The following is an 11,914-nucleotide window of genomic DNA, read 5'->3' as shown; positions in this document are numbered from 1 at the left end:
TGTCCATACACTGTGTGTGTGTCCATACACTGTGTGACTCTCTCTGCTCATCTGTCCTCTGCTGCAGTTGCTTGGTGACGTGGGGATCCAGAAAGACTTAATCCCTGTTGGCAGAGAGGTGGCTGGGGTCGTCCTGCAAGGTTGTAAACACACACAGTTTACACTCGTTTAATAGGACTACATGCAATTAGTGTGATTAGACCTTAGTCAGCACCAGTTTAACCAGTCTGTTTTTTCCTGCAGTGGGCGACAAGGTGTCTTTCTTCCAGCCAGAGGATGAGGTTGTAGGTAGGTTTTCTTTTTCAATCTGATCTAGGAGATGCCTTCTGACTACAATGAGTTTGTGAAAGATAGAACATGTGATATTAACTGTAAGCACACTGGAGAGCACAACAGGAATTTGTGAGATTAGGGTTGTTATTTAGGGGTGCATCATTTTGAAAATGTATTCATATTTCATAACTAATCACTAGAACTAGAGCTGGGTCATTTGTTTCCTCTTCATGTCATTGTATTGTGAAAACATTTTCAAATTTAGATGGTAATTCCCAGCTCTCACATCCCAATGAATAAGTTCATTTTACATTGTTAGATTATATTTGTGCAAAACAAAAAAGTCCTCTTGACTCATAGGACTAATACGAGTTTGCCTTTCTATCTCAGGATTTTAAATGCATATTTAATATTGTAACAATGTGTAATTGCAGTATTATTGGTGTCCATATTGCCCTTAATAGGGATTGACCAATATGTTTTTTTAAAGCTGATACAGATAACCAATTATTAGTAATTGAAGAAAACGATATTTGGAATAGGGCTGCACAATTAATCAAAGGATATTTGAAATTGCAATATGGCCATGTGCAATATGCAATATGCAAATCACAGAAGCTGCAATGTTTTGATAAAGGTAAAATATGTGACCAAACAGCATTATAATGTAGTACTGTAGTGCTGCAGAGGTCTAGAAATCTTGAGATTGACAGACACATTGGTACTCACACCCAGAAATTCTACATAATCATGCTTTTAATTGTTAATAAATAGTGATTCCCACATTAATCATGAATCATATCACAATCACAGTATCCGTCAGAATAAACACAAAATGATCTTTTCACCATATCGCGCAGCCCTGATTTGGAACCGGTGTACATTTGCAGTAAAATGAAAATCTTAGTGTCAAAATTTAGAGTGTATTGTAGTACATTTACTCAAGTATTGTACCTAAGTACAATTTTGAGGCACTTGTACTTAGTGCTGTGGGCGGGACATTGAGTGAGACTACAAAGTAGTGACTGCAGACAGAGAGCAGCGGTTAAAACAGCCACAGTTGTACATTTTAAAATAATTATTATTGGAAAATGGATTAAATAAACAATTCAGATAATCAGAAATATGATGAAAATCAGATTATTTAATCCGTCTGTCCCTAACCTTTACTTCTAACATGTTATATGTATATCTTAAGAAGACTGTCCTCCCTTTCCAGGTATTTTGCCTCTGGACTCTCCCTGCTCTGGACTCTGTGATGTCATTGACATAGATGAACACTATTTAGGTAGTATAATGTTCACACTCACGCACACACCCTCACTCAATCATAATATATACTTTTTTTCCCACAGTGATCAGCTTCCATTGTCATCAAACACATATTCTCACAACGCAGTCCGCCCACACATAGTATTGTTTTCTAATCAGTCATTTTCATCTTTATTCCTTGACTCAATAACATCCTGCTATATGGTCTGTGTGAGTCAGTCAAGGTCACTTCCCCTCATGTAAAGGTCAAACTGTTCTCTCCACTCTGCCCTGAAACACAGCAGGCACTGTGGTTTTCTTAAATGACTCTTCTCTGTCATCTGCACCTTCAAAAACTAAAACAACGTGGCGCTGGCAGTTTGACAGAAAAAAGAAGGATAGTGTAAAAGCACCTTAAGTGCCTCCCTGTCACATGTACTTTCTGTCTGAACTCATTTTTAAGCCTTGCACGAGAACGGAGAGAACACTCTGTCCTTGTAGGAGGTTGGAAAATCATCTGAAATCAGCTCCCTCAAAGCTTGAAATTGTGAGGTCATCAGGGCATAATGCAATCTGTAAAACTGATAAAACGTGTTTCTGTTCCTGTTCTCCAGTTCAGAAGCCAGAGAAGCTCAGCTCGGTGTGTGTTGCGGGAGCGCTGCGCGACGGCCTGTGTGCTTACACTGCTCTACACACACATGCTCGCATGGCAGCCGGACACACACTCCTGGTCATGGATGGAGCCAGCGTATGTAAAAAAGAAACTAAATAAACCCCAAATAATGAATGAAGTCTTGGTGGCATGGCGGTGAAACACACTCACCATGTAACTGCAACATTCATCCAGGACGGTCTTGTGTTTCATATGATTCTCTACCTTTAAAACTATCTTATTAAGACAAACAAACAATGAATCTATGCGTAATGTTCCTGTCTCCTCCTCCGTCCTCAGTCTTTCGGCCTCATGTGCATCCAGTTGGCTTGTTACCATGGAGTGAAGGTTCTGACGACGTCACACTCGCCGCAAAAGCACACATTCCTGGAGCAGCTTCGACCCAGCGTAGGCATGTACAGGCCAACTATGGGATGTCTGTAGTTTGATTTTGTTTGTTTGAAGTGTCAATAATGTACAGTGTCTGTACAATGTTTTCAAATTCATTTTCTGCTAAATCAACACAATTATTTTCATCCTCATTTCATGCTCTTTTGCTCCTCCACCCTTTCTTTTTTTTATCTTTGCTAATTTTTCCTGTCTTCTTCTGTTCTTTTCTCCTTTTCTTGCCTCCCCTTCATATTCTCCTCAGGTGTTCAGGATCCTTTAGTAGGTGAGATCTTTTCTTTCTGCCTCTTTCTAACTGACTTACATGCTTTGTTCCTTGCTTGTCTTCTCACACCTGCAGTAAATAGCTGTTGGATCTACCAATATGAGCTGTAGACCTGTTTGTTTTTCGTACTAAATTTTAGTCACAGAGATAACATTCATTTGAGTCATGTAACTCAAAGAAAAGCCCATAAGCAAATGTTTTAAAAGGGAGGTTGCCTTAGTCTAAAAGCTGCTGCCACCATGTGGATACTATTAAAACTGCAGCCACTGCAACGAGATGTTTGTGCTGACAGGAGTAGAGTTGCAAACTGGCATTGAGATTGGTTCACTTGACAAATGTATTGTAATCCAGACAGACTCATGATACCATGTTGCTGTGTCTTTGTGTCTAAAGCCAAGGTTATTCCAGTGTATAAGGGCTCATCAGACCTGCTGCCGGTGGTTTTAGAGGAGACAGGAGGACTGGGAGTGGATATAGTCATAGACTCTGGAGGTAAACACATTTATTTGTGTCTGATTCACACTGATGAATGTGTGTAAGATTATAAAAATGGTGAGTGCCCTCGGGCTTCTGACTGGTCCTGTAGATCATTCCAGATTCTCTTAAGATTTCAACTACACAATCTTCAACTCAGCATCATGACACCAGAACATATCGCTGTGTGTTTGTGTGTAGTGCGTCTCCAAGAGGAGGAGTCAGAGGACACAAAGCTCCTCCCACACAAACATGACATCATCAGCGTGCTGGGAGTGGGGGGGCACTGGGTCACATCCCACAAAGACCTGCAGGTGAGTCAGCGTCACACATGAAAGCTGCATCATACAGTTAAAAGATGAACAGGATACACATCACAGCTTAAAGTCCTAACAGACTAAAAATAAATATTTTAGTCAGTGTATGTGTTTTTGTATCTTTACAGCTGGATCCTCCAGATTGCAGACTGCTGCACTTAAAATCGGCCTCTGTGACTTTCCTCAACCAAGAAGTCTGGACGGCTTCGTCAGCGCAGCAAGGAAGATACCTCCGTATCCTGTACTCACACTGTGTAATCTAAAACGTATGCACATGATCATGCACACACACACACTCCCTCCTTAACAGCCCTGTCAGATATTCTGAAGGACATTGTGGAGAAGATGTCAACTGGAGTACTCAGGTAATTCAAACACAACAGACACTCAGTAAGGTTGTAGGGGTCAGTCAAACAATGCATTACTGCAAGACTCCATAACTATTGTCCATAAATCTCCATATAGCCAAAGATTCCACTAATACAACAACACAGTCCACCTGCAGTGTGGCCTAGTGTAACTCAAAGTATTTGTACTCCTCCGTCCAGCAGCACCTGTTTCCTGTGGGAAAGTTTCTACCTTTATTAATTATAATATTAATAAGGTGACACCTACTGGACCAATTTGGTCCTACACACTCATCTAGAAGTGGTTCCTTGATATAGATTTAGGATCATTACATACATTTGTCACTGTAGAATTTCGTACTTGTTACAGTAATAATAACTCCACCAAAACAGGAAGCACCAAATAAGTAGAGTTATATAACTTAATCAAACTTAATCTGTTGGTCTGTCTGGTTTCAATCCGTCTCTGCAGACCTCAGCCTGAGGAGCCGGTCCCTCTCTATGAAGCCACAGTTGCCATGGAGACTGTCCAGCGTCACCAGAAGAAAAAGGCAATTGTTCAACTCTGACCAAAGCACTGAGACATTAATAGAAGCAGGAAGACATCATGATGAACCTGTTTCTGGGCCAACAGAGAGGAACACACTCATATTAACACCTGAGGTTAGAGCCTGCAGATCCAGCTTGACCTGTTTAACTTTAAGCTGCGGGAAGAATCAATTTTCTCCTGGTTCTGAGGAAAGAGCCACTGTGTTTCCTCCACACAAACGGCTCTGACCACATTCAGACACAGTTTTGAAATTTTATATCTAACTTCTGAATATGAGTATGATTTCATGTGGCTTATCCTATGTGACTGCCCCCCACAGTACAGCCTGTCTGGTCTTTGTTACTTTACGGCTGCATTCATACTGCAGGCACAAGGGACCCAAATCAGATTTTCTTATTATGTGACTCAGGTCTGGGTTTTTTCTTGGTTTTTTTTTTCAGCGTGAACTAATTCTGATTTGTTCCACTCTCATATGTTGTCCAAATCAGATACAGGTCTGTTATTTTGCAGTGTTAACAGTCATATCAGAATTCCAGTGAGTTCTATGTAACTCAGGCGGGTCACTTCAGGACCTGTTCACACTGAAATCTGATATGGGCCACATTTAACAAATAATGTGAACAGCCAAACAGAATTGAGCACCAAGGCTTACAGTGTGAACGTAGCTTATGTTTCTTTGAAAACCCACAAAGTTTCATTTGACCCAGTAAATACACATTTTATAAAAAAAAAAAAAAATATGACTGCAATTCTTGATTTTGGTGTAAATACAAACATTTTATGTTTTGCTTATAAAACATCCAAATTGCAGTCCAACCAGGAATTGCAATTTATGTAGTTGCCATAAAACATGTTGTGTATGTTTTTTTCAGTTTTTGTCTTTGTCTAATCTGGAAATAAAATAAGACAAGAGGATTTGTCCGTCCTTATTGACTCATGCATCGCTGCCGGTTCTAATGTGTTGTTTTCCTCACAGTTCTCTCTTACATGAGTCCACAAGGTTCTAAGAATACTGTGCTTACAGTCATTTTAGTGCACTGTATCTTTGACCTTTTCTTGGCTCAAATGATGATGGTGGTGATGAGATCCTCGACGTCTTGCCCAGGACCATCAGAACAGGACAGACCCTCTTTCAGCACACCTGGAATCAAACCTGTGACCCTGTGGTTACAGAACATCTGGCAGTCCTGCTGTCAGTCGCACTGGTGGACAAGCAGAACAGGAACATGGAGACGGTCACAGCATCACCAGTTCAGCCTCGTCCTTGACTGGCAGGCCTTAGCAACAATCAGATGTCAGCTTGCGTCTGGTTGACATGACGACAGTTTTTCTGGTTGTCTCAGCGTGTCTCCTAGTGCCTCAAGACAGCTTCCCAGGATGCACCTCTCCTCCTGTCGCAGTGACATGACCACATCTAGCTGCTCCCTGACTGGCTGGTCACACTGCTGCAAGAGGTGGGAGATCTAACAAAAAAAAAAACAATCACTGTTGCAATCAGTGGAAAGTGAGTCGATACTTGGTGGAGTGTGTGTGTGTGTGTATGTACGCACACCTTCTCCAGAGCTGTGTGTGTGTCTTGTAGTAGTCGCTGACAGAGAGTCTTAGCCGTCTGGATGCTCCACTCCTCTCTGTCTTCACACACCACCTGGCCGAGCAACACTGCCTTCCAGTGGTGACTATAAAATGAAGACACATCTAATAAATCATTTCTATCCAATTACGCTGTCAACACTGATAAACTGGCCAATTCAAAGGACAGAAAAGTTGATTTTAGAGCAGAATAAGCAAGTAGGGCTTTTAATGTGTATGTGTGTGGTCTTACTACAGTGTTTGTGGCTGAGACAACAGTCTGAGAGCCGTCATCAGCCTCCAACTGGGACCTTCACTGGACACAGTGAGATTACTGACAGGAAGGAAGAAAAACGGCAATGGGATTAAAAAAGATGGAGAATTTATGCATCAGATTCTAGACTTATTTTAGTTAGAATTAATCTCAGTGCAATGCAGAAATAGAAATATATATAATATAATCTATTTTAGAATACAATAAAATAAAAATTAGCTATGCCTTCATCACCCCTCCTGCTTCCTCGATAACAATGTAATAATAATAATAACTAGTTGTATCTAATATACCAGTATTTAGAGACAATCTATTTAATGCATGAAAGGCACAATGACAATGCAAATGTCTTACTGAAGGAAATTGTTCTCTCTGAGAAACTTGATCTTCTGATCCAAACTCCTGTCACCTCTTAAAACATCAGTGAGGACACCTGAGGGACCACAGCGACACACGGACATTAGGGCTGCACCGATACCTGGTCCGATACTGTGCTCATGTACTGATAATCATAAAACTACTCCTGACTTCTCTCTCGTACTGATGTGACCCTTCATCATCATGAACATCGTGAGTGTATCACTGTTGGAGTAGCTGATAACAGACAGTGTGACGGCAGTAAGGTAGGTTGCTATTTAAAGCTGTTGCTGGAACTGGGCCACATGCATGTAGATCAATAGTCTGTGAGCTCAGATCTTGAACAAACACCCTTGGCTGATCTTGTGGTAAGTGTTGCGTGTTACACCGCCCTCGCACAGAATGACAGGATTGTAGTGGACGTGCAACTCGTTACATGTATGTCACATAATGTAACGGATTGCGCACACAGCTGTTCAGCTGCCATGCACTTAAAAGAAAAAGATAGAACTCCTGATTATAAACTAATATAGCAGCAATTTGTTACATTCAATTTGGTTTTTTGGAACTAATTACTGAGGTCTGGACCTCAGTGGCCTCATAGCTGGCTCCATTTATGGGCGAAGGAGAAGCAATGTCAGCAGATATTTTAAGCAACTTTTACAACAACATTAGCACATTAGCAACGTTTAATTTGATTGTCATTGTTAGAGCTAGAATTATTAAGTACTCACATTGGTACTCAGTATCGGTAAGTGCCCAAATGTAAGTACTTGTTTGTATTTGGTTTCAAAAAAGTGGTATTGGTGCATCCCTAATAAACATATGCATTTTGAAATATTATGAACAATACCTCTACATACATCTTTATGTTGAAATTATAACAATTTTCCATTTGACTCAAATAAATGTATATATACAGACAGTATACCACGAGCCTCAACTGTAGCAACATAAACTGAGACAACAGACGTTAATCCACCTTCCGGTAAATCTGGAGATGCTTCATAGGCAAAGAGTATCTTTCTATTTCCTACTGCAGTTCACCTGTATCCACATAGACCACGCTGTGGGGGTTGCAGGGGGCGACAAATCCGTACTCCAGCATCAGGCGCTGGTTATCATGGGAACCGTAGTTAATGAAGGCCTGCTGGTAGCAGAGTGTCCCGGAGACGCTCCTTATTTCATAACATCTTGTCACATCATTGAAACTAGCTTTTACCTGGAGAAAGAAAGAGATGAGATTTGTGAGTGTTTTATCATTTTTTTTTCCATCCATCCAACTGTCTAATCAGTTAAAACTCAACTCGGGAAGCAAAATAAGTCAAATATTCTATATCTGCTCAGTGATACACAGCATCTACAGGATCTACAGAGGTAGATTTTTCATATAGTTAAGTGTTTATGTGTTTACCACAGTTTACCTGCACGTCAGGCCGGTGATTCAGCAGATCCAGAAATGGAGCTAAAGCGTAAACATCCTGTCCAAGCAGGAAGCTGTTGGATGGGTGGGACATGAAGACAGAGCGTGTGTTGACACTGCACCAGGCCCACCTGGAGGAGCAGTGTAACAGCTTAATACGCAACCTGACAGACGAACAGCCCAGAGTTTGCACAATTTTTTTTCCAGAAATCATTTTACAGAAAAGAACTGCACTCACTCACAGCAGCCATTTTGACATGAAATAGTAGGGTAAACACAGGTGTTACCAATGATAGTGATTATGGCTTTTTTTTCAATTTAGGGTAGCAGAGCCAATATGCCCTCAGACTCTGTTTGACCTGAATGGAATGGAGCCTAATTACTATTTATTATCCTACTATTTAATGTGGATTTTGATTTTAATTAATTTCCAGGTGTTTTCATGACTGGAAAATACGTTTCTAAATTCCCAGGAGACGCGGTAACCTTGACAGTCCAGCAAATCTTTCCCATTTATTTATTTTTGGTAACAGGTGATGAGTGCCACTGGGAAAAAGTCTTACCTTCTTGAAAAAATTTATTTAACTATAATGTTAAACTGCAAAAATCAAATCAAAATTATGGAAATATTTATATTTTACTTTTACATGTGTGTGTGTGTGGGCATGTGTGCGTACCTCAAGGCTTCATATGTCAACACCTCCTCCACAGGCTGACTCAGGATTGGCTGCAGGGATCTGGATCAAGAATAAACCACACGGGCTGTTATTGACATTGTTTACAAAAGGAAGACCAATGGGGTCACTTCTTTTATTTGTGTCTTCTGTAAAATTACATTTATTGAGATGCATTTCAAACACCAGGTCTGTCAAGTAATGTGACACAATGTGCAGTGTTCTGGTCTGAGCACACCCTCACACGTAACTTGCTTCATTGTCCTGTGTCCTGGACTCACTTGAAAAAGTCTTGATTTGAGGAGTGGATTTCTCGCACTGCCTCCCTCTGCTCTACAGCCCGTCTCTGCACACAGGTAGGCAGAACGGCCATGACCTCATCTGTGAAATAGGCCGGGCAGGTGTATGCAATCGGCAGCACATCGATGTAGGGGAACCAATCAGAGGCCTCTCCTCGATGCCGCTCACACACCAGGAAGACACAGAGCGCCAACAGAGGAGAGAGGCGGGGCTTCCAGCTAGGGAGACAAATATAATGACGGTTTGGGTCAATCCCAGTCCATCCTCAGAACCTTCTGTCTGTCCTCAGTATGCCTGTATGTATATGTATATATTCACCACTAAATCCTACACAGTGGTCCTTTAAAGTATTAGTTATTGCATGGCTGTTGTAATGGGTTGCATTATATTTCACAGTTTGTTATTCCATTCCAAAATCTGATATATGCATATTCTGATCATTTAAAGTGCTTCCTTTGAATATGAATGTGTGTGTGTGTGTGTCTGTGTTTACTTCTAGATATACTGTCCTATGAACGTGTGCATGTTTACCTCTTGATATACTGTCCCAGGTAGCTGTCCAGGACAGTCGAGGTAGTGAGGAGACAGGACTCTGGCAGAGAAATGATCAGCTGACCAGGCTGACAGAAAAACAGAGACACACAAAGAGAAAGACTTTAGCTCTCATAAACCACAAGAGATAAAAAATAATGAGTGTGAAAGCTGTGACTGTTAACTTGTCTTTCTCTGACATACATGAAGTAATTACTATCTGTTACGTGGGTTATTACTGTGTTATTCAATCAGATGCACTGATGTGTGTTAGCAGATTTACCTTAATGGTCTTGAGAGCTTGCAGTCCTCTGCCTGTGTCTGGATTACAAGAAGCAATGAAAACACACAAACTTTAAAGTCTGCACATGTATCCATCAATGCGATTATTACAGGGAGCGGTGAAAGGAGCAGAATCTGGAGACGCAGATTGGCTGCTGTGTTTGTCAATCATGGGATACACACCGCACTAAAAAAAAACACAGCTGCTAAATCTGTGTCTCCATGTATATCTTGTGCAGATGGTGTCTCTGAGCAAGACATCGAACAGCTACATACTGGATATGTGAACAAACCCATTAACAAAAACACAAAAACAGATATCACATGGGAGCCCTGAGGTGAGGCTGGGTAGGCAGAGCTGTACCAGTGAAGAGTGCAGGCTGCAGCAGCGATGAGGTGAATCCCCGTTGGTGAAGAAACTTCATCAGCCTCACATACTGCGGCTGGTGACGCAGAGAGACTGAAGAGACACAGAGACACAGCAAGGTGATGGCAGAGACCAGAGGAGGGACCTGCAGCTTACAGCACTGAAGCATTTTTAGAAAGCACAGCAGTAAATTGGTTTATACCTGACTGGACAATGCTTTCTTGTTTTTTCCTCCTCTTCCTCGCAGCTCGTCCAGGCCGATGGCTGCCACCCCTCATGACTCCAGCTGGACCTGTGACAGTATGTGCTGGACAAACACACACATACACACTATAAACCTTAACAAAAATGTGTCTCTCTTTCTCTCTAAGTGACATTTGGTGACTGTCTGAGGTGGTAAAGCTAAAATAAATCCCCTCACTTGCTAAACTTCTGATCAATAAATACTAACTATAATATCACCAAAGCAAAGATCCTCTCTTGTGCAATACAGATCATACCCCACACAGGTACAGCTAGCTCAAACTAATGCACTCTAATACAAACCTAATTAACCCTTAAACCTTCATGGAGGTTCTAATAATAATCAGTTTTTGTTTTGCTTTAGAGAAGTGTTAATTCAACTCTGTGGTTATTTTTGAGCCACAACACACCAAATAAAACAAAGTTAAAATATGGGTGCATAAATGGCATACGCACAGAGTTAAACACCAAATGTAATACCTAGATATTATCCTCATCTGTGTCAAATTTTGATCGTGAACGGCGACTCCTTCGGTAGTGCTCAAACCCACGTGGTTACCTTGTTTTTCCGGGTATGCGCAGTGACGCCCTCTTCCCTCTTTTCTCCCATTTCCTCCAGCAGCGCCTCTCTCACTCCTCTCTGCAACAACACCTTCAGGTAAGGAGCCCCCGTTTCACCCTGGTTCCACAGTTAGCTGCTAGCATACACATGTGTATTTGAGTATCTGCCTTTGTTGAACAATGCGTTGTTGTTTTAACGGGGCTCACTGTAACACGCTCGCGTTCGCCAGTCAGGGTTATGTAACGCAGAAACACTGATCTGAAACCAGGCGAAAGGTCCTCTCTTCATATCCCCTACTTTAATGTGCTGAATTGCGAAATATAAACGGTTAGTGTCGCACCCTAGTAGCAGTAGCAGTCACACTGCATGAAGGCTTGTAACGTTAAAGCAGGTTGTATCAGGGCTAAAGGTCATAGCTGAGCTCATAGTATGACTCTGCACTTTTGGCTTTAAGATTGAATTGTCACTGTTAAGTTGAAACTGTTGATATAGTGTATCATGTTACAATTTAAAGCTATCATTACATTATCATAAGACAATGTGGAGCATTAAGTTAGGTTGTGTTGTATCTGAGTAACAGCCGTGTGTTTAAATGGTCAGTGCTAGTCCAACAATCATTGGCTTCATAATTCCACTTTTATTAGATTATAGATAATTCTCAGTTCTCTCCCTGCAATTCTCACCATGACTCAACACATTCTCACTTTTTTCAATCTCCTCCCACATGATGATAACATCTCCCTTTATCAGGTTGTGAAAGTCTCTGGCTCCTGTAGTGTGTGTGTGTGTGTATGT

General features: G+C 41.3%; 2 protein-coding genes across 3 annotated transcripts in view; one reads left to right on the top strand and one right to left on the bottom strand.

Annotated features, from left to right (window-relative positions):
- Positions 1–5,452, top strand: part of cryzl1 (crystallin, zeta (quinone reductase)-like 1) — a 6,213-nt gene extending 761 nt beyond the window's left edge. Inside the window, exons 2-12 of the mRNA XM_035663856.1 lie at positions 41–140; positions 244–288; positions 1,493–1,561; positions 2,139–2,272; positions 2,477–2,588; positions 2,829–2,849; positions 3,243–3,341; positions 3,525–3,637; positions 3,769–3,874; positions 3,960–4,005; positions 4,460–5,452. Coding sequence (XP_035519749.1) covers positions 41–140; positions 244–288; positions 1,493–1,561; positions 2,139–2,272; positions 2,477–2,588; positions 2,829–2,849; positions 3,243–3,341; positions 3,525–3,637; positions 3,769–3,874; positions 3,960–4,005; positions 4,460–4,556 — 942 coding nt within the window. The 3' untranslated portion in view covers positions 4,557–5,452. The remainder of the gene's footprint in view (positions 1–40; positions 141–243; positions 289–1,492; positions 1,562–2,138; positions 2,273–2,476; positions 2,589–2,828; positions 2,850–3,242; positions 3,342–3,524; positions 3,638–3,768; positions 3,875–3,959; positions 4,006–4,459) is intronic.
- setd4 (SET domain containing 4) lies at positions 4,965–11,451 on the bottom strand. Of its 2 annotated transcripts, none has more exons than XM_035663369.1 (13): positions 11,117–11,451; positions 10,517–10,621; positions 10,312–10,407; positions 9,949–9,986; positions 9,666–9,754; positions 9,116–9,352; positions 8,838–8,897; positions 8,162–8,291; positions 7,785–7,959; positions 6,735–6,813; positions 6,360–6,440; positions 6,090–6,213; positions 4,965–6,000 (listed from the first exon to the last, which is right to left on the bottom strand). In XM_035663369.1, the coding sequence occupies exons 2-13, from the start codon at positions 10,590–10,592 to the stop codon at positions 5,833–5,835; spliced, it is 1,353 nt and encodes a 450-aa protein (XP_035519262.1). In that variant the 5' UTR covers positions 10,593–10,621; positions 11,117–11,451; the 3' UTR covers positions 4,965–5,832. The 2 variants fall into 2 exon arrangements, with proteins under 2 accessions (XP_035519262.1, XP_035519260.1); XM_035663367.1 differs by having other exon boundaries at positions 11,038–11,450.
- Positions 11,452–11,914: the final 463 nt, after the last annotated feature.

The sequence above is a fragment of the Morone saxatilis genome, unplaced genomic scaffold, assembly GCF_004916995.1.
Source record: "Morone saxatilis isolate NCDOM2014 unplaced genomic scaffold, NCSU_SB_2.0 Contig19, whole genome shotgun sequence".
Taxonomy (NCBI): Eukaryota; Metazoa; Chordata; class Actinopteri; family Moronidae; genus Morone; species Morone saxatilis.
The sequence above is the reverse complement of the archived record's forward strand: the minus strand, read 5'-3'. Positions and strand labels throughout refer to the sequence as shown.

Excerpts from the sequence above, each read along its gene's own strand:
- setd4 (XM_035663369.1), bottom strand. The coding sequence starts at position 10,592 with ATGAGGGGTGGCAGCCATCGGCCTGGACGAGCTGCGAGGAAGAGGAGG. Across the intron at positions 6,441-6,734 it reads AGAGAGAACAATTTCCTTCA|TAATCTCACTGTGTCCAGTG; the intron begins GTAAGACATTTG and ends CCTTCCTGTCAG. Across the intron at positions 6,001-6,089 it reads CACACACAGCTCTGGAGAAG|ATCTCCCACCTCTTGCAGCA; the intron begins GTGTGCGTACAT and ends TTTTTTTGTTAG.